Below are 26,083 nucleotides of genomic sequence, written 5' to 3' on the forward strand. Positions count from 1 at the left end.
TCGGGCTACAACTGGGGAAATGTGGGTGTATTGTAGTTGAAGCAGTCAGTGCCCTGCCCCTATCTGCTCAGGACTTCCTGTTCCCGTTATGCTGATGGCTTCTTATAGACAGCATCTGTTGTTTCCAGCCTAAAGGAGCTCATTTGATTGATGCACAAGATTGACGCCAAGAAGTTAACTATATCAGTTTGAGCATTTGAGCAATCCTCTTTTTTTTTTTAACCTAATGGTGGACCAAACCAGTTACCACTGAGTGGATTCCAACTCATGGCAATCCCATGTGCACAGAGTAGAATTGCTCCATAGGGTTTTCAAAGCCATGACTATTTGGAAACAGACTGCCAGGCCTTTCTTCCAGAGCACTTTGGTTGAGGGTTGAGTTCGAACTGCCAAACTTTACAGTTAGTAATCCAGTACTTAACCATTTGTGTCACTTAGGGACCCTTTCAGGGATGGACTGGGGTGGTTAAATACCCCAGCTTCTCTGCCCCTTGGGTGGGACAACTCTGAGGCACGTTCCTCTCAGTTTCCCAGAGGACATCGATACCATTAGGACCAAGTCCCAGTTGCCCACAGTGGCAACCTGTTCTTTAATGTACCTAAAAATGTCTTCCCTTCCTTCCCTATCTCACTTCCCTACTCCCCTACAGGTACATTCTGGGCTCACCTCTCCAACAAACTACTTTCACTCGAATTCTAGTTTCAGGGCCTGCCTAAGACAAGTATCTTCTTGCTAAGGAGTCACATGGATTGTGTGAAAGCATCTCTGATCCACTGGTCAGTCCTTTTCACTGTCTCAGGGTTCCAGGGGAACCTGTTTTAATTCAAGCAATGCATTTTATTTTACCACTGATTCTGTCATTTTCATCACGTGTCAGAGAACTCAAAGTCCCCACAATCAAATCTCTCCATACAACTCTCAAGCTTTTTTTTTCTTTTGTAGGTCATTTTATCATGTGGATTATAAATAGCTTTGCCTCATAGTTATAATCCTAAACATGACACTATCGTGCAATTACTTGGTCAATTATTCTTAAGAGGTGACATCAAGCTTTAGACTCATTTGTTTACCTACAACAATAAAATGTGCATCCTTAGTACAATCTACGCTTGTTAGTTCGACTGCTCTTGCCTTCTCCAGGTTCACTAGTGGAGTGACAACAGTGACAATATTATCCCCTTCCTTGTTAAGATCTTGATGGAGCACCTCAAGGCCATCATCTTGTAGACTTTCTTTTTTTTAAGCTGAGATGTTAGGGTTCCTGTTGTTACCGTCGAAATCATTCTCTTAGTTGAAAATATAATTTAAAAAGTATTACACTTAAAAGTTAAATTTAACAATAATAGTAAAATCACAAAAGCCAGAAATGTAAGGCTTTCAGGAAATTCAGTGTAGCAGGAAGTGGGGCTAAGCACAGACACGTTTATAAACAAAACGTCTGGTCAAGTGTAATTGTGGCCAGAAATTGAGCTGATCTGTGGGAGTCTTTTTTTTTTTTTAATAATTTGATGGTAACCAGTGTTTTCTTCCTGAAAGCCAATTTAGGGAGGAAAAAATGTTTGCTGTCAGGCACGTTTTTGTGAATATCAAATGGGATTAGCCTTATTGAGTCCCACGTGGTAGAAGTTCAAGCCTAATAATCTAGATTACCTACCTTCCTAAAGAGAAGAATGTCACAGAACAAATGGCACTAAAATGATCGTTTCTGGAAATACTTTTAACTTTTTCTTTTAAAATAATTATAAATTTGCAGGAAGTTGCAAAGAGAGTTCACAGAGTTCCTGTGTATCCTTTACCCCCAAAACCAAAATCAAAACCAAAACCAAACCCGCTGCCATCTGGACGATTCCGACTCATAGCAACTCTACAGGGCAGAGTAGAACTGCCCCATAGAGTTTCCAAGGAGTGCCTGGAGGATTTGAACTGCTGACCCTTCGGTTAGCAGCCGTAGGACTTAACCGCTACGCCACCAGGGTTTTACCAGTTCCCCCTAATGGTCACATCTTGCATAACTATAGCACATTATCAAAACCAGTTGAGTTGACATTAGTACAACGTGTGCATGTAATTCTGTGCCATTTTATGACATGTACAGATTCCTGTAACCATCACTACAATCAAGATACAAAACTATTCCGTTACCACAGAGATCTGCTGCTGCCGACATTTTACCCGTTTGAGTGAAGTACAGAAAACTTACCTCCCTCTAAGTCCTTTTACCCTGCCCTGTTTATAATTGTCTTAAACATTTCCTCTATATACACTGAGATTCATGTAAGACAATGTTAATTTTTTGCTTCAACCATCAAACAATTTAGAAAACTTAGGAAGAGAAGGAAAGTCTATTGTATCAATCTGTATTTTTATGCTGTTGTTCTTTCTTCCTTTGTAATGTTCCGATTCCTTGTTTTTTCATTTCCATTCTTTTCAAGAACTTCCTTTAGCCAATCTTTTAGGGTAAGCCTGTTGGTGACAGATTTCTCCTAGTTTTTCTTCATCTGAAAATGCCTTCCTTTCCCCTTCATTCCTGAAGGATAATTACACCGGATGCAGAATTCTGGGTTGACAGTTTTCTTTCAGCGCTTGAAAAATGCTCTTTTACTTTCCTCCAGCCTCTGTGGTTTCTGATGAGAATCTACTGTCATTCAAATTGTTTCTCCCTATAGGCAGGATGGAAGCCCTGGTGGTGTAGTGGTAAAGAGCTACGGCTACTAACCAAGAAGTTGGAAGTTCAAATCCACCAGGCGCTCCTGGGAAACTCTATGGGGCAGTTCTACTATGTCCTATAGGGTCGCTATGAGTCGGAATCAACTCGATGGCAGTGGATTTGGTTTGGTTTTTTTAGTATAGGCAGGATGTTGTTTTTTCTTTCTCTACTTTCAAGAATTTTTTGTTCCTTCGTCTTTACCGAAGTTTGATTATGACGCGCCTTGGCATGGACTTCTTTTAGTTTATTCTGTTTGGGATTTGCTTAGCTTCTTGAATCTGTAGGTTTATTTCTTTTGCCAAATTTGGGAAATTTTTAGCTATTATTTCTCGGAATATTTTTCACCCCAACCTCTTTCTCCTCTCCGTCTGGGACTCTGATGACATAAATGTTTTATTATAGTCCCACAGATCCCTGAGGTTCTATTCCTCCCAGTCTACTTTCTCTTTCTTCTTCAGATTAGGTAATTTCTATTGTTAAATCTTTGAGTCCACTAATTCCTTCCTCTCTTCTCCCCATTCTGCTGTTGAGCCCATCCATCACATTTTTTAATTGGTTATTATACTATTCATTTCTACAATTTCCATTTTGTGCTTCTTTATATCGTCTTTTTCTACGTTGAAACTTTATACCTTTTCACTTGTTTTAAGAATGTTTATAATTGTTGAAGCATTTTTATGATTAAAAAAAGCATTTTTATGATAACTGCTTTAAAATTCTTGTCAGATAATTCCAACATCTGTGTTATCTAGGTTTTGGCATTAACCGATTGTCTCTTCTAATGCCAACTGAGATTTTCCTGGTTGTTGGTATAATGCATGATTTTCAATTGTATCCCGGATATTTTAGGGATTATGTTATGAGACTGAAGATCTTATTTAAATTTTGTGTTCTAGCAGGCCTCCTCTGATACCAGGCCAGTCGGGGAAATGAGGCAGTATATCACTATTGCCAGATTTGGGGGGGGGGTGTACAGGGTGAAAGCCCAGGTTCCCCACTTGGCCTCCCATGACACCCATGGAGAGACCTCATTGCTACCGGGTACAGGTGAAATTTCAGGCTCTCCTCTTGGCCTCCACTGACATCTCCCTGGCAGGGAGAGGGAGGACAGCCTGTTATTAATCCTCCACTGAAACCAGGGCTGAATAAGGAAGATCTTGTTAGGGATGGAGAGTGGTGAACCTTCCAGCTTCCTATTCAATCTCCTCTGACTCCACCTGGAAGGACGAAGGACATCTTGTTACTACTGGGTGGTGGGGGAAGTCCAGGATCCCCACTGACACTTGGTGAGGCAGGCGGCTGTAAGTGGCAATTAAAATCCCAGTTCCCCACTCACTCTTCTCTGCTATCACTCTCGTGGTGAGAAACAGGGTGCCTCACTACAGCCAGGCCTTTGTTGACAAGGGTGGTGGAGGACCTGTGAGTTTTTTCCATGGTGTTTGGATGGAGTAGGACAGTTAGTATCTAAAAGTTTTCTATCTTGCTAGGCTGCCCTTTTTCTGGTCCTTTGGCTGGAGAGAACAGTCTTTTCTTATTGCTTTTGTCTGATCCACTGGTGTTTCTGGGTTGTCAGTTTCTCAAGTAACCAATCTGGAATATAAGAGGCAAAAGAAAACCCTGGGAACTCACCACTGGGTCATTCCTCAGGTCCCAAGGTCCCTACCTGGTCTACCTTCTTCTCTCCACCTTTCAGAGTCTATGTTTGTTTTATGTATAATGTCCAGGGTTTTAGTTGTACTTAATGAGAAGTACATCTACTCCATCTTGGTCTGGAACCAGAAGTCCCTGGGCATAGTTCTAAAGTGGCAAAGACAATAAAGATTTCTAATTTCTCATCCTTTACCCTGAATGCAAACCCTGCTGGCATAGTGGTTAGGAGCTACGGCTGCTAATCAAAAGGCTGGCAGTTCAAACCCACCAGGCACTCCTTGGAAACCACATGGGGCAGTTCTACTCTGTCCTATAGGGCCGCTATGAGTCAGAATCAACTTGATGACAATTTTTTGTTTTGTTTTGTTTTTACATTGAATAGGGCATTTAATAGAGTACATTCATATGCATTATTTTATTTCATCCTCAAAACAACCTTGCCAACTTGGTATCATTTTCAGTTGGAATAACTGATTCAGAAGTGATGTATCTGACCCAGAGTCACATAGTCAGTTGTTGCAGGGCTAAGGCCAGAATTACACTATTTCACTAAACAAAACAAAACCAAACCCATTGCCATCGAGTCGATTCTGACACATAGCAACCCTACAGGACAGAGTAGAACTGTTCCATAGAGGTTCCAAGGAGAGCCTGGTGGATTTGAACTGCCAACCTTAATTTCACTAGAAGCCAAAATTTTTGACCCAGACAAAGTAGAAGCATGAGCACAAAGAGGTGAACAACTGACTAACATTTTTTTAAAATAACTTTTTGTGGCCTTCCTTCTCCCCTATCCTGGCTTCATTATCTTGAAGTTGCAGGATTTCTACTCTGCTTGGGCAGGTAGGACTGGGTGAGTTATACAACCCACAGAATCTTCAGTAGTGCTTGTTTCCTAAAGAGACAGAGGTGAAAACCTCATGGCTGCTCCACTTTTTGCTGCTCAAGGCCCAGGTAGTTCTTGACACTCAGAGACCCCAGGCCTGGTAGGCCCTGGCCCTGGCCCCACAGAAAATATGGTACTGCCCCTTCCAGGGGAAAAATCCCCTCTAAGTCCTGGCCTCCCACCCAAACAGACCGCATGTACCCAGGTATTCTAACACATCTTCCAAATCTGAGGTTGTAGCCCTAGGGGTTTTCTTTTTCCCTTCACCTTTCCTTTGTGAGTCAGAATTGACTCAATGGCAATGTGTCTCCTTTGTATAAACTGAAAGGCTGCACTTGATATTCCAACTCATAGTGGCCCTATAGGACAGAGTAGAACTTCCCCATAGGGTTTCCAAGGAGCAGCTGGTGGATTTGAACTACTAACCTGTTGGTTAGCAGCCAAGCTCTTAACCACTGTGCCACCAGGGCCCCTGTTCATCACTAGTGAAATTATAATAATGGTTCACAAGGTGACTAATCAGCTCTTCAAAAACCATGCTGGTTGGCCTTGTTGCTGTGCATGTACTTTGGCTACTAGGGCCTGTGCCATCGGCATAACTAGTGCTCATTGCAGTGTGCATCCTATTCACTTTGATGCAACCACACTAGTGAAACTACCATGTTCCGCCAAAACACCAAATTTCCAAATTTTTCCAAAATCACTCACTTCACGTAAACATCCCACATGCCAAGTTTTTATGTAAGATATTAGATTGGCTGTACTGGAAAACTGAGATTCTGCCAGACTTCCAGATACATGTGGCAAACCCTCATAAAAATCTAAAGACTTCAAAGGCTTCTCCCTAATCTTCAAGTAAAATTGACACTCCAGGATGATGTATCATGTTTAACTCGTGGCTTCAGGTCCTCCCTGGTAAACCATCACGTATTTCAGAAATCCAGATACTCCAGCTTGACAGGTGTAATGCCAGGTAAAATAGCAAATAAAACTACACTGTCTTACATACTGCAATACCACACACGTTTGTGGTCCAAACTTCAGTGAACAAAATTAATGTGATAAAATGTAGTTTGTACATGTCATTAATAAACATAGGATATATTCTGAGGAAAAAAAAAAAAGTTTAAAAGAGGCAGCATGATGAAGTACTTCCTAGTAGAGATGTACTAAATAATAGATAACTGCAAAGATTTCTTTACTTAATTTCCCGTGACACAAAATCTGTTAAAGCTTTAAAACTTCTCACCACTCTTTTGGACAGGCATACAGCATAATATCACTGATTTGGACAAAGTAGGAAAAGATAAGCTTAAATTACCAAAATTTCTGAATTATGGATTTTGGAAAGAAATGTGATTTACTGGTAGAGTTCCAGAGCTTTGGAACACGTGCCCCAGCAGGGCAGATGTGGACAGTGAGGTCCAAGGGGCCGAGAGGCCAAGGAACCTGGAAGCAGAAGCTGAAGAGACAAGGAACAGAGGAAGCAGAACTGCCTCAGTCTCAAAGGGTATGGCCACTACTTCTGGAGTCTTCACTCAGATGGACTAGGAGAATGGGGCAGCCCAAGAAGTTGCCATTCCAATAGGCCTAGAAAGCAGAGCTGAAGCCCAGGGTAGAGCAGCCTCCACTCAGAATCTGAAGAGTATAGCCAATACCTAGAGTCTGAAGGGCAGGGCCATTGTGTAAATGATCTCAGAGTACAGAGGATTATTTTCAAGCCTTGAGGGCTAATGTAATGTGTTCTGCTGACTTGCTTGGTTCTTTTTATCCCTTCTTTCCCTCCAATCTCTCTCAATTCTAATGGAAATGCCTAGCTTGTGCCTGTTCCACTACTGTACTTTGGAAGCAGATAACTTGTATTCTAGATTTCACAGATGAAGAGGAATTTTCACATTTTGGACTTGGAGTTGAATTAAGACTTTTGCTCTGACATGAGGGGGTGACTGTGTTTTACAGGTGGCAAGGACATGAATTTGGGGGGGCCAAAGGGTGGAATGTCATGGATTAAACTGTGTCCCCCCAAAATAGCTGTCAATTTGGCTAGACCATGATTCCCAGTATTGTGTGATTATCTACCATTTTGTCATGTGATGTGATTTTCCAATGTGCTGTAAATCCCATCTCTATGATATTAATGAGGCAAGACTAGTCACTGTTATGTTAATGAGACAGGACTCAATCTACAAGATGAGATTGTGTTTTCAGCCAATCTCTTTTGAGATGTAAAAGAGAAGCGAGCAGAGAGACATGGGGACCTCATACAACCAAGAATGCAGCGCTGGGAGTAGGGTGCATCCTTTGGACACGAGGTTCCTGCACAGAGAAGCTCCTAGACCAAGGGAAGATTGATTATAAGGCTCTTCCCCCCAGAGCTGAAAGAGAGAAAAAGCCTTCCCCTGGAGCTGGCACCCTGAATTTGGACTTCTATCCTACTAGACTGTGAGAGAATAAATTTCTCTTTGTTAAAACCATCCACTTGTGGTATTTCTCTTACAGCAGCAGTGGTTAACTATAACAGTTTTCATTAATGAGGTCTTTCAAATTATGTACATTACTTCACTGTGACTTTAGTAAAATATTTTATGTCCTACCACCCAAAGTCATACAATTTAATTGCATAAAGTGTGAACACAGTGTATATGACATATTTCAAGTCAATGAAAATAGTGATTTTCCCCCTGCACTCTTAATTTAGTGAGTTAATTTACTTAATAACCCTCTAATTTAGAGATGAAACAAAGGAAAAGAATAATCTGTCCCATTTGTCTATTCTGTCACAGCACACATTTCTGCATAGTGGGAGCTTGAATTAGTGACAGCACACAGAGGACTTGGTGGTCAGCAACACCCAGGAGGACAGAGGACCCTCACACCCAGCAGATAAGCTCAGGGCACACCCTGCCCAAAGCATGTGCCATCCCTTCCCCACAAACATGAGGGTGGACCACAGTGAACAGAAACAGTATCCTCAGGTAAACAAATGGTACTCTCAAAAGACAGTGAGAAGCCCACCACTAAGAACCACCAAATGTGTGGAAAAATCTATACCAGAAAAGCAAGGCACCAAACTCAACAGTAGAAGAATATGCACCTAAAGGGAAACATGCATGTATTTCAAAAGAATATAATAATTATCTTCAGAGGGTAGGAGAGGATATGGCATCCATAAACAATAATAGCCTGTTTTTTATTTCATAAAAATTAAAAATAAAATTGTAAAAATAAAAAATTTAAGAGATAGGCCATATAGCAGAATGGACACAGTTGAAAAGTAAATTACCATGCTGGAAGATTGAGCCGAAAGAGTCTTCCAGAACTCAGGACCAAAGGACAAACAGATGGGAACCATTAATTGATTGTTAAAATGTTTGAAGGGTAGAACTGGTAGTTCCAATGCCCATCTAACAGAAGTCCAGAAAGAAAGAATAGAGATATTAGAGGGAAGAAAATTATTGTTTAAATGATCAAATAAATTATCAATCTGATGACCCCTGAGCTTGAATATTGATTGCAATAGCTTGATGAGAGATAAGAAGAATTCATGAAAAATATCCATACTTAAATTCGTTGATGTGAAATTTCATAAAAACAAGAATTAAAAAAACTAAAATCTTCTAGAAACTAAAAACTAGTATTTCTTAGAAAGGAATAAGAATCAGATTGACACTGACATCTTTTCAGCAACACTGCATGCAAGAAACAATGGAGCAATATCTTCAAAGTTCGGAGAAAAGAATTTTCAACCTAGAATTCTATAACCAGTAAAACTACCATTTAACTATGAAGGGAAAGGGAAGGCTTCAAAAGGTTCCCCATTCTTGAACTCTTTCTGAAAAATTCCTAGAGGATAATTACCAGCAAAAATAAAAAGGAATCTATAAAATGTGCATGAGTACAAGAAATAGAGGTGGGCAAAGAAATCTTTTATAGCTTACAGTTAAATAAATGCTGATAATAAAAATGACAAATAACAATGCAGAATGAAATTTCAGTTGACCGCAACACTGGAAATGATGAGAGGATTAGGAGAGGCAAAGTAAAAGTATGCTAAGGTTCTTAATTGGTTAAGGGGGGATAGAAAAACAGATGAACAAAATTTAGATATTGAGAAAAATATAAATAAGCTTAAATAAAATATATATATATTTATTTTTTAATAAATACCTTAAATACCTTAAAATACCTTAAATAAATACCTTAAAAAAAAAGCTTAAATACCTGAATGTAAACTACAAGCATAACCACTAGAAGCATGCAATTTGAGAAAATGGAATAGCAGCACAGCAAAACAAAAAAGCACAAACTTAGAAAAAGCAGAAAATAAAAAGAGAGAAACTATGATAAGTAGAAAAAATATGATAGGCAGAACAGCTCCACACTGTAGTCATAATAAATACGAACAATTTAAATTCATCAATTAAAGATCAAGGAATCAGAGTTTGGCTAAAAAGGCCAAATATTCTATTTACCAGCCCCATACTTAAAAACTAATTATAACAGGGAAACTTAAGGAAGAGATGAAGAATGGTAAACCAGATAGGGCTAACAGGGGAAAAAAAAATATATATATATATAGCAAAAATAATTTCAGGGAAAATGGAACTAAAGGAGAAAAACATTGAAAAGACAACGAGGAATGTGTTGTACTGATAAAAAATATGATCCACTAGGACCAGCTTGAGCTTCTGGGGTTCAAATGGTTTTGCCTTTAATTTCTGACATCTTATTGCTGGATTCACAGGTGTGCTGTATTATAAATGCCCCCTCACGCTCTCCCTAGTTGCTAATAGATGTAATAACTACTAACAGACATAAAGTGTGCATGTGCTTTAGGGGGAGATAACTGCCCTTTGAAGAAACCCAGAACTCTATCTTAGTGCGGAAAAGGAGGAAGGGCTATTCTCTGGCACCAGTAAAGTAAATCTAGCCTACTCTGAACAGGGACAATAAATGATATCCATTGCCTGAAGAGAGCCTTCCACTTTTATTACCACCTTTTACCTTTTATTAAGGAGCCCTGGTGGTGCAGTGGTTAAGAGCCTGTCTGCTAACCAAAAGGTCAGCGGTTCAAACCCGCCAGCTGCTCCATGGGAGAAGGATGTGGCGCTCTATTTCCATAAAGATTTATAGTCCTGGAAACCCTATGGGGCAGTTCTACTCTGTCCTATAGGTTCACTATAAGTCAGAATCTACTTGATAGCAATGAGTTTGGCCTTTTTTTTTTTTTTTTGCCTTTTATTACCCCCATTTAGCTCCCCTTTCCCTACCTTTTCTCTCTACATGCTATTTGGTACATAGACATGACTGTCTAATTAGTATTTAATCCTGGAAGAGAGGAACTTAAGTGTTCTCCTCCCAAGACATGAACTGGGACATGCTTGGATGCGATCTAACTTGGATGACAGCCTAACTTCTAGGAGCCTAGGCTGCTGATGAGAGCCCTGGTGGCTCAGTGGTTAAGAACTCAGCTGCTAATCAAAAGGTCAGGAGTTCAAATCTACCACTCGCTTCTTAGAAATCCTCTGGGGCAGTTCTGCTCTGTCCTACCTATACGGTCACTATGAGTCAGAATCCACTCAACGGCAGTGGGTTTGGTTTTTCTTTTTTTAGGCTGATGACCATGTGTGCTGTTCTACTCACCCCTGTCCTGTTTATTCTGTAAGTAATAAATTCCTGTCGATCACACCACTGGAGCCCTGGTGGCATGGTGGTTAAGAGCTCGTCTGCTAACCAAAAAGTCAGCAGTTCAAATCCACCAGCTGCTTCTTGGAAACCCTATGGGGCAAGTCTACTCTGTCCTATAGGGTTGCTATGAGTTGGAATTAACTCGACAGCAATGGGTTTATGCTCTGCTCCAAATGATCCTTCGCTAAGAACTTGTGACTAGAGTGACACTGCACTTGTCATCATCGAGTTGAGTGTCTTCGCCTAGCCAGTGAACAAAACAAATCCCCTGCCTTTATGGAGCTTTTGTTATAGTGGAGGAGAAGACAGAAAAAAACTAATTAATAGTCAAACTATATAGTATGTTTAATGGTGATGAATGCTAAAGAAAAATAAAACAGGGAAGCATGATGCAGGTGAAATCTCAAACAGGGTAGTAAAGGAAGGCCTTACTGAGAAGGTGACATGTGAGCAAAAACCTCATGGTTGTGTGAGGAAGCAACCTTGCAGATTTCTGAGGGAAGAAAATTCCAGGCAAACGGAACAGCAAGAACAAATGGTTACTATACACAATTAAAGCCAAGTAAATTAAGTGAGAAGAAGTTGCTGCTAGTGAAGTAAGTAGAAAACCAGGATGATGTGGTATCTTAGAAGCCAAGTGAAGAAAGTGTTTCAAGGAGGGCACAGGAATCAACTGTGTCAAAATAGGTGACAAATCAAATAACACGAAGACTGAGAAATGACCAATATTGGATTTACCAAATGGAAGCCATACCTGACTTTGACAAAAGCAATTTCAGTGGAGTGGTAGGTCTAAACCTGATAGGAACAGGGTTCAAGAAAGGAACTGGAGCAGTAAATACAGTCAACCATTTCAAAGTAATTTTCTATAAAGAACAGCAGATAAAATGGCAGTAGCTGGAGGAAGAAGTAGGATCAAGACAGGAGAGATACGTAATAATGGAAGGAAAAACCAGGCATCCATGAAACAAAAAGGAAGCTTCTCTCCTTGAAGTTTCAAAATAAAACAGATGAGGCCAGCTGCCTGAAAAATGAAATAACTCAAATGATTACTAAAGGAAAGGGAATTTTAGAAATGTCTGGCGTCCAATCAAGGAGACCTGGATTTAATATGAGGTAAGTATATTGGATTGTGAGTATAACTACATAGCGTAAGCCTACTTGATTGTATTTCATCTAGTGTGAGAACTGTGTTAAAAGAGAAAGACCTGGTTTGAGTAAGATTCATAAAACAAGAGTTTGAGAGACAAAATGTGGCAATGTATTTTCAGCAATGTCCAAAGGGCAGGATATACTGATTAGTGGACTTGAAAAATGGGTTCCTTTTTTAGACATATTTTTTTTCTTTCATCATGAAGATGGGTATATCTGAAGGCTATTAGGTCACTACAATCATCCAAATGATGCCAGGACCATGTATTATTAGCGGTACTTTCCCATATAGATTCCCTACAAGAGGAGAGTGTGTTTATCAGAAGGCTTGAGTGTCTGCTCCTGAGGACACTTTGCCATTATATATTAGTAAATTGGCATTCAGGTTAATTCCATATTCTCAAGTGAGTTTTGTTCTGATAGCCAGCAGCCTGCAACTATCTGGTTATATAGAAACAAAAGGGACCTATGAAGCTAAGTGCTAGTTAGTAATTAGTTATTACACTGCGGTAGAGTCACCCTGGGCCAACCATCATTAAGCCTCCCAAGTGCTTGCTTACCTTATCCTTCACCATCTAACCATGTCTGAAATACTGTACTGAGGAAAGTGCACTGGTCTTAACACTTAAAAAGCCATCTAAGATTCTACCACCAATAGTCCCACAACCCCGAACAGTGTCATGCAATCTGTTTACATATCTTTTAAGATGGGAGTGACAATACCTATTCTATCTCACTAGTTTGTTTTGAGGCTCAGGATCTAAATAACATAGGTATGAGTCATTTGTAAGACAGTAAAGGGGTATATGAATAGAAGGTATTCACACTACCATCATTACATGCCCTGCAGCCTGAGCATATAATTGATATACTGAAGCACAACACCACGATTACCTGAGAATTGAAGACAAGATGGAAAATCACTAACCCACTGAACAAAATATGGGAAATCCTACCTTTCAGCCACAGGTTTGGCAATGCTTTCAAAAATGGCCTCTTGTTTTGCAGCCTGATCAAAAATTCTTTGAAATCTGCAAATGTGAAAATGATAATTATTTCACAGCTGAGCCTTCAAACACTACCAGATTAATAAATCTTGTTTATCTTCTTTGTAAATTGCCCCATATTTACATCACTGGGCTTACCTAACTTAGCACAATGTTTGCCCTGTCATCCCAATCACACTGCGCTGTTGTACTCCTGTATGCGAATGGCTGGTAAACAGTATTGCTTTGACAAGATCTGCACAATAAAGCCCTCTGAAAAGCTGCAGTGGCTTTGGACCAAATGATAAACTGTGTGTTGTTTTAGCTCTCAAGAGGGACAGTGTCTACAATTGGCATCAAATTCAGATCTAGATAACTGTAAGAAATGGAAACCCAAGAACAGGATATAAACAGCCAAAGAACTTGATGTCTGACCTGTAAAGAAAAGAAAGCAACTGTGAAATGTATGATTAGTGAACTCACTTTTTAAAAATTTTCACTGAGATTTATTTTCCACTATTTAGGTACTGCATCCTAATATTTAGTGGTCGCTTAATTCTCAGGATGGTTGTGTTTGTTTTGTTTTGTTGACCACTAATAAAAAGTCAAAAAGTAAATTAAGATAGATACGCCCTGCACAGAGAAGTATGTATCAGCTTGGCAATGGCTAGGGATGTGAGGAGGTGGTTTGGTGTCAAGTTCATTGCTTGCAAGGCCTTCTGACTTAGCTTAGTATAGGATCACAGCACAGTGGAATATCTAGGATAGGAAACATAAAACCTATTCTTTTACAGTGTGGTAAGCTGCTAATAGTCAGTGTAGCCCTTATGAAAGGATGATGAAAGGAAGGCAGGCAGGCAGGCAGAGAGAGAGAGAGAGAAACAGAAAGCAAATAAGGCAAAATGTTAACAACTGACAAATCTCTCACAATGGGCATATGAGTGTTGATTGGGCTGTTCTTCCACCTTCTCTGCAGATTTTAAAATTTTCAAAATAAAAATTAGGGGGGAAAACTTTAAAGTAAAAACTTTAAGACAAACACTTGTCCTAAGTAGCTTTCAGAGTGACTTAGGAACCTTTGATCTATGTGGCTGCCTATGTAAGTGAAAAATAAATAGTGATAAGAGTGAAAGGCAGGACTATGTCCACTACTGAGGAGTTCAGAAGGATGTCTGGGGCTGGACTGGAAATATAAAATGGAATGAAATCCATTGTCTTTAGTCAACATGAACCTCAAAAAATCCCTATAACTGACCAAGCCCTCCCCTCACCCCTTTTTGGAGAAGCAAATAAATGAAAGCGTACACAAAGAGAGATTCTAAAATACTCCGGATACTATGTCGCTTAGCAGGCAAGATTCCATTTTAGACAGCAATATTTTTACTGAGTGTTCATCGTGCCCAGAACACTCCTCAAAACCCTATAGGTATATCAGAGCCTTCGATATGGATGCTGACCTAACAGGGGCTGTGGCTACCCACGTGTTCCTCAGAGCATTGAACACAATGATTTCCTTGCACAGACTCTTAGCAGTGCCTTTGAGGATGATGATGATACGGTTGGTTTGCTTCTCTGCCAGGCTGGTGATGACTGAGCAGATCAATTAGTCATTCTTTCTTAGAATTAGCCATTCTTTTTTAAACAATAGGAATTACATATACTACCATGTAAACCAAAGAGGAACCCTGGTGGATAAGTGCTCAGCTGCTAACCGAAAGGTTGACAGTTCAAATCCACCAGCACGGGAGAAAGATGTGGCAATGTGCTTCTGTAAAGATTTACAGCCTTGCCCACTCCTTGGAATATATCTTAGAGGAATAAGAGCCTTTACATGAACAGATATATGCACACCCATGTTCACTGCAGCACTGTTCACAATAGTAAAAAGATGGAAGCAACCAAGGTGCCCATCCACAGATGGTATATTCATACAATCGAATACTACGCATCGATGAAGAACAGTGATGAATCTGTGAAACATTTCATAACATGGAGGAATCTGGAAGGCATTATGCTCAGTGAAAATTAGTTGCAAAAGGACAAATATTGTATAAGACCACTATTATGAGAACTCAAGAAATAGTTTAAACAGAGAAGAAAATATTCTTTGATGGTTATGAGAGAGGGGATGGAGGGAGGAAGGGAGAGGGGTTTTCACTAATTGGATAGTACATAAGAACTATTTTAGGTGAAGGGAAAAGACAACGCACAATACAGGAGAGGTCAGCACTACTGGACTAAAACAAAACCAAAGAAGTCTCCTGATTAAACTGAATGCTTCAAAGGCCAGCATAGCAGGGGCAGGGGTTTGGGGACCATGGTTTCAGAAGACATCTAAGCCAATTGGCATAATAAAATCTATTAAGGTAATATTCTGCATCCCACTTTGGAGAGTGGCGTCTGGGTTCTTAACGCCAGCAAGTAGCCATATGAGTTGCATCAATTGGTCTCAACCCACCTGGAACAAAGGAGAATGAAGAACACCAAAGACACAAGGTAATTATGAGCCCAAGAGACAGAAAGGGCCACATAAACCTGAGACTACATCATCCTGAGACCAGAAGAACTAGATGATGCCCGGCTACAACTAATGGCTGCTCTGACAGGGAACACAACAGAGAACCTCTGAGAAAGCAGGAGAGCAGTGGGATGCAGACCCCAAATTCTTGTAAAAAGACCAGACTTAATGGTCTGACTGAGACTAGAAGGACCCTGGTGGTCCAGGTCTCCAGACCTTCTGTTAGCTCAAAACAGGAACCATTCCCAAAGCCAACTCTTTGGACTGGACAATGGGATAGTAAGTGATACTGGTGAAGAATAAGCTTCTTGGATCAAATAGACACAAGAGACTATGTTGGCATCTCTCCTGTCTGGAGGGGAGATGGGAGGACGGAGTGGTCAGAAGCTGGCCGAATGGACTACAAGAGAGAGAGTGGAGGCAATGAGTATACTGTCTCATTAGGGGGCGAGCAATCAGGAGTACACAGCAAGGTGTGTATAAATTTTTGTATGACAGACTGACTTGATTTGTACACTTTCACTTAAAGCACAATAAAAATTAAAAGAAAAAAAAAAGATTTATAGCCTTGGATATCCTATGTGGCAGTTCCACTCTATCCTACAGGGTCAGCGTCAGCAGTGGCTTTGGTTTGGTTTAAACTGAAGAGATGGCCGAGTTTTAAACAAGGCACTGAATCAAACACAAAATCTATACTGAAAGGTGCTTTATTCAAAATTAATTACAGGATTTTCATTCACTAATTGATCTATTCATTTAACAAACCTGTACTGAGTGCCTACTTTGTACCAGGCACTTGTAACAAGGTTTAAATTTGGCAAAAATGTAATTTTATTACAATACCTATAAAGCATATTGAATTCCTTGGGGAAAAATGACATCTTCCACTACTTAAAATAACAGGCAATAGAACCACAAGCAATTGCAATTACCTCAGTTTATTGGCTTTTCCCCACACATTCTGGGAATGAAGATTTTAGCATCAATGTTTACAATAAATCCTATAATGCGAATTACACATCAAATATCATCGTCACAAGGTATTTCATTGTCTACAATGTGGTTACATAGTAATCTGGAAAGGCATTATGATCAGCAATCTTCTGAAAACCACCGAAGCAAAAAACTAAAATCACAGAGTTAGATGGAATTTTCCTAAATCCAGTCTAGTCTTTTACAAAGGAAGAAGCTGAGGCCCACATAGACAAAGAAATTTACCGATGTTCCTGAAGCTAATCAATAACGCGCTTGGTGACATCACTTAGATTTCTTGATTCTTAAGAGGTCTTTTCATTTATTAGGAAGTTGTATAACTTTTTTCTAAAATCTACTTAATCTCGGAGAAGATAAACATATTCTGATCTCCTCTCTCTCCAAACCTGTTCTCCCTGCAGTCTTCCTCACCCCAAGAACTAACAATTCCATCCTTCTAAATGCTCAGTTCTTGGACCATCTTGACTCTTCTCTTTCTCTTATGCTCTGTATCCAACTCATCAGTAAATCCTATCAGCTCTAACCTTCACGTTACATCCAAATCCAACTATTTCTCAATATTTCCACTGCTACCATCCTGCTTCAAGCTGTCATCATTTCTTGCCTGGGTTACTGAAATAGCCTAACTGGTCTCCCTTGCCCGCTCCTCCAGGCTGTTTTCCACACATCCCCAAGAGTGACCTTGGTAAAGTGTAAGTGAGATTATTTCACTCCTCAGCTCAAAACCCCGCATTGCCTCCCTGTCATACTTTGGAAAAAAGTCTAAGTCCTTAAGATGACTTACAAAGCTCTGTAAGATCTGGTCCCCTGCTACCCTCTGCTCTATCTTCTTCTCCCCTCCCCTTTGCTTACTCTGCCCCAGCCACACAGATCCCTCCATGATTCCTGGAACATGCCAAGCACTTTCCCATCTCATGGACTTTGCACTTGCTGTTCCCTCTGCCCGGACTTCTCATTCCTCAGATATCTGAGTGGCTGGCTTCCTCACCTCCTTCAGGTCTTTGCTTAAATAGCACCTTTACTGTAGCACCTTCCTTGACTGCTTTTTAAATATTGCAACTATCCCTCCCCTCTCCTACCCCTCATTCCATCCCAGTACTCCTTAGTCCCCTCCTCTGCCTTATTTTCTTCTGTGGCATTTATCACTTTCTGGCATACAATACCTTTTACTTATTTATCTGCTTGTCTTTCTCCTCCCACTAAAATTGTAAGCGCCATAAGAGCAGAGAGTTTGTTGGGTTTCCTGCTGTATTCCTGACCCCTATAACCCTGGTGGCATAGTGGTTAAGAGCTACAGCTGCTAAACAAAAGGTCAGCAGTTCCAATCCACCAGGCACTCCTTGGAAACTCTATGGGGCCAGTTCTATTCTGTCCTATAGAGTTGCTATGAGTCGGAATCGACTTGACGGCAATGGGTTTTTTGGTTTTATAAACGGCCTGGGGGCAGGGAGCATGCAGTGGGTGCAGCAAATATTTATTGATTAAACGAATCTGCTTGAGGGGAAAACATCCTTTAAGGTGCTTAAATATTTATCACTGAACATATGTACATGTATTTTATTAATTTATTTATTTTAAACATTAAAACCAGTATTTTTATTTTAGAGATTTAGAAAGAATAATTTCGAGATTTAAAAATAAGCAAATGGTGTTTTTTTCAATATGTGTATGTTTAGATGAACTCTGTTTATATCTATATAATTCAAAGACTACTCCGGAAAAAGCCAACAGATAGAGACATGGTCAATTGTTTCTTAATAATCAGATGGAACCCTGCTGAATAAAATGTTTCAGAAATTGTTGCTTTATAAAGACTGGCCTAAGCCTGCTGTCCTGAAGTCACAGCAACTAAGGTATGTAGCATGCTTATATCAATGGTAGAATGCTCCCTTCAAAAAAAGTACACCACACATTAATTACAGGCTACTCCTTAAAGGATATAGTGAAAGACAGTGGGGAGTCATAAAGGCTAGGTGAGGACTGCCTTTACTATGCAACCATGTACTAGCAATCCCGTTTGTGCTTATTGTAAAAGGGGTGCGACCAGAAGAAGGGAGGGAGTGGGGGAGAGAGAGGCATACATAAGAGACATACAAAGCGTGGAGTTGTGAAGACTAAAAAAGATTCTTTATGAGACAAAAAACTAAGAGCAAATAGTAATTAAAAAAAAAAAAAAAGAGGGACAAAAATCACATAAAGTATCTGGGATGGTTTTATCCAAAGGAAAAGGGGCATGAATAGTCTCAAAACAGGGCCTATGTAACACACGGCCTAGAGAGAAATGTGAGAGAGCAGTTAGGATTCCTTGAGCAGGACCCAGAAATCTGCCATAGAAGTCTGGACCAGAGGTCAAACAGGTTTAACTTGGACTCAAACATCTCCAGAAATTAAAGTGGCAAATAAAGGAAATGATTTCATCTAAAACTGGAGAATAAAGGTAATATGAAATAACCGTAATCCCCAAATTCAAGGCCTGACTACCAGAAGAGTATTCAGATCAAAGGCACTAATGACAACCCTTAAGAGCCCTGGTGGTGCAGTGGTTAAGTGCTTGGCTGCTAACCGAAAGGTCGGCAGTTCAAACCCAGCAGTCATGCCTTGGGAGAAAGATGTGGCAGTCTACTTCAGTAAAGATTAAAGCTTTGGAAACCTTAAGGGGCAGTTCTACTCTGTCCTATAGGGTTTGTCATGGATTGAATTATGTCCCACCAAAAATGTGTGTATCAACTTGGTTAGGCCATGATTCCCAGTACTGTGTGGTTGTCCTCCATTTTGTGATTTTAATTTTATATTGAGAGGATTAGGGTGGGATTTTAACACCACCCTTACTCAGGTCACTTCCCTGATACAAGGTAAAGGGAATTTCCCTGGGGTGTGGCCTGCACCACCTTTTATATCTCAAGAGATAAAAGGAAAGGGAAGCAAGCAGAGAGTTGGGGATCTCATACCACCAAGAAAGCAGCACCGGGAGCAGAGAGCATCCTTTGGTGATGGGGTCCCTGCACCTGAGAAGCTCCTCGACCAGGGGGTGATTGAGGACAAGGACCTTCCTCCAGAGCCAACAGAGAGAGAAAGCCTTCCCTTGGAGCTGACGCCCTGAATTTGGACTTGTAACCTACTAAACAGTCAGAAAATAAATTTCTCTTTGTTAAAGCCATCCACTTGTGGTATTTCTGTTATAGCAGCACTAGATGACTAAGACAGTGTTGCTATGAGTTGTATTCGACTGACAGCGCACAACAACAATCCAGAGGTTGCCATTTGGTGCTTTTCACCTGAACCATACAGCTCAGTACTATCTGATACAATGTGAGTGCATACATAATTTTAAATTTTCTAGTAGCCACATTAAATAGAAAGATACAGGTGAATATATTTTATTTTACTTGATATACGTGGAAGATATTATCACTCCACTACGTACTCACTATGAAAAAGACTTTGAGATACCTTACATTTTTTTTCCGTATTAAGCCTTCAAAATTCTTGATGTATTTTACATTCACACACACACACACACACACACACACACACAACCATTTCCATCAAGTTGACTCTAACTCATAGTTACCCTATAGGACAGAGTGCCCCATAGGGTTTCCAAGGAGTGGCTGGTGGATTCAAACTGCCGACCTTTTTTTTGGTTAGCTGCCAGGCACTTAGCTACCGAACCACCAGGGCCCCTTTACACAGACAGCACATCTCAGTCTAGACTAGCCATATTTCAAGTGCTCGAGATCTCCATGTGGACTGTGACTGCTATACTGGACTGCACAGATATAGGATACACATAACTGCACATGTGCTTCATGGATCATTTACATTCTAGAGAAAGCTCCCCTGTACAGGACACAGGTTGTTCCTTAAATTCTTATCTTCATAAAGTTTAGTCATGCACTGAACTTCCTGAAAGTCCTAAACCATAGTGGGCTAAGTAGGGAAAAGGGTAAGACAAGATAAACAGAGGTAGTAAAGAAGGCTGAGATTTTAGAATATGATCTTGGATACAGAAATACACCCTCTTTTCAACCCTGGGCCCAACTGTGAAAAGACAATTTGAGTTCTATCTATTAAATAACACAGGGAACCATACTATATTCTCCACAAGAAACGAATGACTACACAGTGGACATCGGTCTAGTACCAGAGTTAGCTCAATAATAAAACAGAAGCAATGGGGAAAGATAAACTTACTTAAATTTGTAGCTTTCTCGCTTATTGTTTACAAATCCATCTGCCAAATCACGTGGTACGATAATTTCCAAGGTAGGTATTAATTTTTCATCTTCGTCTATTGAATAAATCTGTAAATATGAACACAAAAATGAATAATAAATGGGAAAATTATGGCTTGACTTGACTGTGGTATTAGGACGTGCATTATAATGGTTTACAAATTGTACTTCTAAGATAAAAAGTCATAACGTACTATAACTTGGATAATTTTCCTCTTTGAACTGTGTGTGGACTCAAACAAATGCATGGAATTGAACAAAAGGCGAAACCTAAATAAATGCTCTGTCAAAGCTCAGGTCATCTTTGAATGAACTAATATTCAAATGTGGGCATTTAAGTGTCTCTGTTGTTGCTGTTTTTGAGAAGCCAATAGCCCTGATAGTAACACAGAACCTAAGTATTGCTTGGGCATTATATATTAGAAATTAACATTTTACTGCATCCAACAAATATTTCTGAACATGTATTATAAAATGTTAGACACAGAGATAAAAGGACTAGGTCTGAGCCTTTTCAGAGAGCTCACAAGAAAGCTCTAATTCAAGTTATGTTCAAAGAATCCTAAGCTTCCATGAGACATACTCAGGCATTTGATAAAAGAAGTGTGGTTTCAAAAGACGCGTATAATACATGTCTTTGATGCCTTTTTCAGGGTTCTCATCCCGGCTCAGCCACTAATTGGCAAGTGACCTGGGGGTAAATCACTTAACCTCTCTAAGCTTACATGGAAAGAGCGGCTTAATCAGCACCCGTACAACTGTACCATTCTCTGATTCTCTTCTTGGTTACTTACTCCTCTAGTTATTGGCCAGGAAAATCAAGAGTCAGACCTATGAAGAGGTCATGTGAAATAAGGAAAAGCATAATATTTGAGGTCAAAAGACTTGGGTCCAATGCTGATCTCAGTTCGCCAGCTGTGTGACCAGCCACTGCTTTCAGACTCTGTTCCTTATATGTAAAATGAGGAAAACGGAACTGCCTCCCTCACAAGATTGCTGTAGGGATCAAATGATGTAATAGAAATGGAAGCATTTTGTAATGCATCATAAAAATGTTAGTCATTAGATTTACAGGTTTTTAAAAGACTTCTTGACTTTCACCAGGAAATAAAATTCTTTCAAACAGGCAATACTTCCTGTTTAAGACCCATTTAGATGCTTGATTATGGGGGGAAACTCATATTCTTAAGCAAGTAAAAGCCTACCTAAATCTCCAGAAAGTCTGAATAATTTTCCTCATCAGATTTTTATTGAACACTCTCATTTAAAATGTGAAGACTCCATGTAGAAAAGTCATTCTATAAAAACAAATTGTAGATAGTAATGGCATCAGGTTCAAGGTTTTCTGGCTAGGCTTTCTTAGGAGACATTTAAAAATTATATTCTGTAGGGCACTACATTAAAAAAAAGTTCCATGGCTCAACAGGTGAGCGAAAGGGGTGTGTAAGACATGAAACACATAGGAGTGAAGAATGCCATTCAGTAAAAAATTCTGTATCATTCAGTACTCAGAAGACAGAGGCAGCCAAATCCACAGAAGACAGAAAGGTGAATCAACCCACGCAGGCACAGTGACCCTCCATCACTCTGTTGAAGCCATTCTTTGGAGTATTAAGAAAATCCCCTCACAAGCAGAAAACTTGTTTAGTGTAATATAGTGGCTACCTGCCGTTAGTCATAAAATATTTATTATTTGAGATAGGGTCATTAGTTTTTAGAATAGAAGACAATCGGAACAAATGTAATAATTATGAAAATTTTTGAAATGTACAAAGCACTGTTCAAAAGAAAGGCATTACCATTGTTAAAATCATCACAGAGGTTCATCTTGCATATCTTCTTTATTAATCTATAAATTATTATAATTTATTTTATAGTATCTTAAGGATCAAGACTAATAAAGTAATGGAGTCGCAAAATGAAGAGGAAAGAAAGAAAATACCTTTGAATCATTCCTGGTTTCCGTACAACTTTTGGAGGGCAAAAAGATAACGGTACTAAAACATGAGATTTCTATGGGAGAGGATGAATACGCTAATTCAATATTTATTCACCTATGTTCTCGCCTTTGTGTGTGTGTGTGGCATAATGTTGTATCTCGCTGAGAATCTGACATTATGAAAATACAATATGACACCTGAAAATAACTCCTGAAGAATCAGTCTATTCCAAACCCTCTTGCCAAAGAAACATGAAAAGAGGCACGTGACAATATCTAAGCACGATGTTTTAAGAAAAGGGAAAATTCAATATTAGATACAAGACTTTCCATTCACCCCCTCCCATATACACATACCCAACTCACCCTCTTACTTTACATTTCCTAGCACCTGCTCTGACTACTGAGTCCACGGAGACTCAGTTTCAACATTTTTAGCTAAGAATATGGTGGTGAGGAGACTGAGGTTACATATGATGCACTTTTTTTTTTTAATGCACATTTAAACACCCTTCTTTGTAAGTGCGTAAAAAAGGACAGAAAATGAGAAAATCTCCATGGTTCCTTTTCATACTGCTTTGTTCCTAAAAAAAAAAAAAAAAAAAAGCCAATATTTTCTTTGAAATCTTCTCATGCTCCTTCTTCTAAATGTATTCCATGAGTAAAAAGACTGATGATGATGATGAAGACACTATATTCTCCTTGTTTTAGACACATATATTACGTTAGACTAATACTAAATTATGAGATGTTATGAGATGGCATTACTCATGTACAGGAAAGTAAAGATTTGGGACAGAGATAAAATATTGTTAATAATATACCCGTTCCAGGCACTCATCAATATTATCCAAATTGTCTTCATCTAACGTTAGGAGGCAAAAGGTTTTGTCACAGGAGCAAGCAGCTTTGGAATCAAAAGACCTTAACAAAAATAACAGCTCTGCCACTCCCCAGCTGGCTGGGTGGCTTGGCTGCATTATTTAACCTCATTATTTAACCTATGTGAGACTCCTTTTCCTCATCTGTAAAATGAGATAAATGGCACCAGCCCTGCGGTGGTCTCAGTGAGAATCAGAGATAATGTAGATAAAGTGCCTGTCAAGTGGCAATTTCTCAAGAAGTGGTAAGAATGACTATGATCTCTTCCAGACAGAGAAAACAATGTTTTCGCTCATCTAAGAAACACACAAAGTAGAGCAAGGACCATTCTTTATACCCTCTGAGATTGAAGCACCTAGTAAATGCTCGGTTAATGTTTCTGCAACGAACAGATGTCAAGGTTCATGCTTATGTGGCAGAAAGACAATGCAGTTGGCGAACAAATTACTGAGGGCCCACTGTGTGCAGAGCACTCTGTACGTGCTTTGTGTATATGTGTACCGTATTGGGCATGTATGAACTTACATCTCTTGCTTACACGTGATTCGCCCAGTGCAAAAACTTAAGTCTGAGTACTGTATATCTGTGTGTTCAGGGCAAGAAGCCCTGGTGGCGCGCTGTGGTTAAGCCCTGGCTGCTAACGGAAACCCACCAGCTGCTCCACGGGAGAAAGGTGTGGCAGTCCGCTTCCCTAAAGATTACAGCCTTGGAAACCCTATGGGGCAGTCCTACTCTGTCATATAGGGTCACAATAAGTCGGAGTCGACTCCAAGGCAATGGGTCTCCTTGGTTGGGGTAGGACCCAGCGCCCCACAAAGAGCCCCTCATAGCGGACCAGGCCCCTCGCGTGCCGCCCCCGCCCCCGCGCCCGGGAGGCCCTACCGCGCCGGCGCCCTTGCTGCTCCAGCCCGTACCCCTTGTTGGTGCTTCCGGACAGTGGGCTTCACCCTCGCGAAAATCTGGATCGTCTGCTTCACCATCTCCTTCCCGGCACTGTACTGACCCTTGACCTCTCCAGCTCTGGCTTCCAAAACTTCTGATTGCCGGCGACGCGCAGCGTTAGCAACAGTAACTAGGGACACTACCCAAGTAGCACCGCGACAACCAGGACACCGCCTCCTCTCCCTAATTGGCCGGCAGAAGGAGAGGCGGCACAGGGGGGAGGGGCTTAAGGGCGGAGTTGGGGCGGGGCCGGGAACAGAAGCCGCGCGAGCGTCTGAGCAACGATGTGGACTTGGATTTAGCGCCAGACCTAGCCTGAACGCTGGTCAAGTGGGGCGACGGACGTGCCTTAACTCATCCTTTTCCTGTGCTGTACTTTTTTATTTTATTTTAACACTTCAGTCATTCTATCTCTGATATGCAACATGCTAGCTGGAAAACTGCATCCGCCCTCTTGAGGATCACGGTATAAGGAAGGAAACAGATTTTCAGTTGGAAATTACAACTGAAGGATATAAGCTATGCTGTGGTCAGGGTAAGCACAGGTTCTGTGGAAGGACACTGGTCTAGCTTTGGAGAATATATTGGAAGATAACACGCCTAGAGAAAGGGGGACGGTTTCCCACTTAATGACCATGTCAGGAAAGGTTGGGCTCCTCAAAAGACACGGTTAAACACATGAAAAGATGTTCATCATTAAAAGCAAATGATATATCATTACACATCTATCAGAACAGCTAAAATAAAAAATAGTGACAGTACCAACTGCTGACAACGATGCAGAGAAACTGAGTCACTCATACATTGCTAGTAGGAATGTGTAATGTATAATGTATGATGGTATAGCCTCTATGGAAAATAGTTTGGCAGATTCTGACAAAACTAAATATGCAGCTACCATGTTGTGTTGTTAGGTGCCGTCAAGTCGGTTCCGACTCATAGCACCCCTATGTACAACAGAACAAAATACTGCCCGATCCTGCACCATCCTCACTATCTTTGTTATGCTTGAGCCCATTGTTTGCAGCCACTGTGTCAATCCACCTAGTTGAGGGTCTTCCTCTTTTAAACTGAACCTCTACTGTACCAAGTGTGATGTCCTTCTCCAGGGACTGGTTACTCCAGATAACTTGTCCAAAGTATGTGAGATGAAATCTCACCATCCTCACTTCTAATGAGCATTCTGGCTGTACTTCTCCCAAGGCAGATTTGTTCATTCTTTTGGCAGTTCATGGTATATTCAGTATTCTTCACCAACACTATAATTCAAAGGCATCAATTCTTCTTCAGTCTTCCTTATTCATTGTCCAGCTTTCACATTCATCTGAGGCAATTGAAAATACCATAGCTTGGATCAGATGCACCATTAGTCTTCAAGGTGACATCTTTGCTTTTTAACACTTTCAAGAGATTTTTTGCAGCAGATTTGCCCAATGCAGTATGTCATTTGATTGTTGACTGCTATTTCTATGGGTTTTGATTGTGGATCCAAGTGAAATGAAAT

At 40.3% G+C, this 26,083-nt stretch overlaps 1 protein-coding gene across 1 annotated transcript in view; it reads right to left on the reverse strand.

Annotated features, from left to right (window-relative positions):
• LOC135231432 (kinesin-like protein KIF6) overlaps positions 1-24,617 on the reverse strand; it is a 56,870-nt gene extending 32,253 nt beyond the window's left edge. The window contains exons 1-3 of the mRNA XM_064285540.1: positions 24,552-24,617; positions 20,776-20,885; positions 13,041-13,115 (exon numbers count right to left, since the gene is read on the reverse strand). Of these exons, the coding sequence (XP_064141610.1) occupies positions 13,041-13,115; positions 20,776-20,885; positions 24,552-24,617 (251 nt within the window). The remainder of the gene's footprint in view (positions 1-13,040; positions 13,116-20,775; positions 20,886-24,551) is intronic.
• Positions 24,618-26,083: the final 1,466 nt, after the last annotated feature.

The sequence above is a fragment of the Loxodonta africana genome, chromosome 1 (genome assembly GCF_030014295.1).
Source record: "Loxodonta africana isolate mLoxAfr1 chromosome 1, mLoxAfr1.hap2, whole genome shotgun sequence".
Lineage (NCBI taxonomy): Eukaryota > Metazoa > Chordata > Mammalia > Proboscidea > Elephantidae > Loxodonta > Loxodonta africana.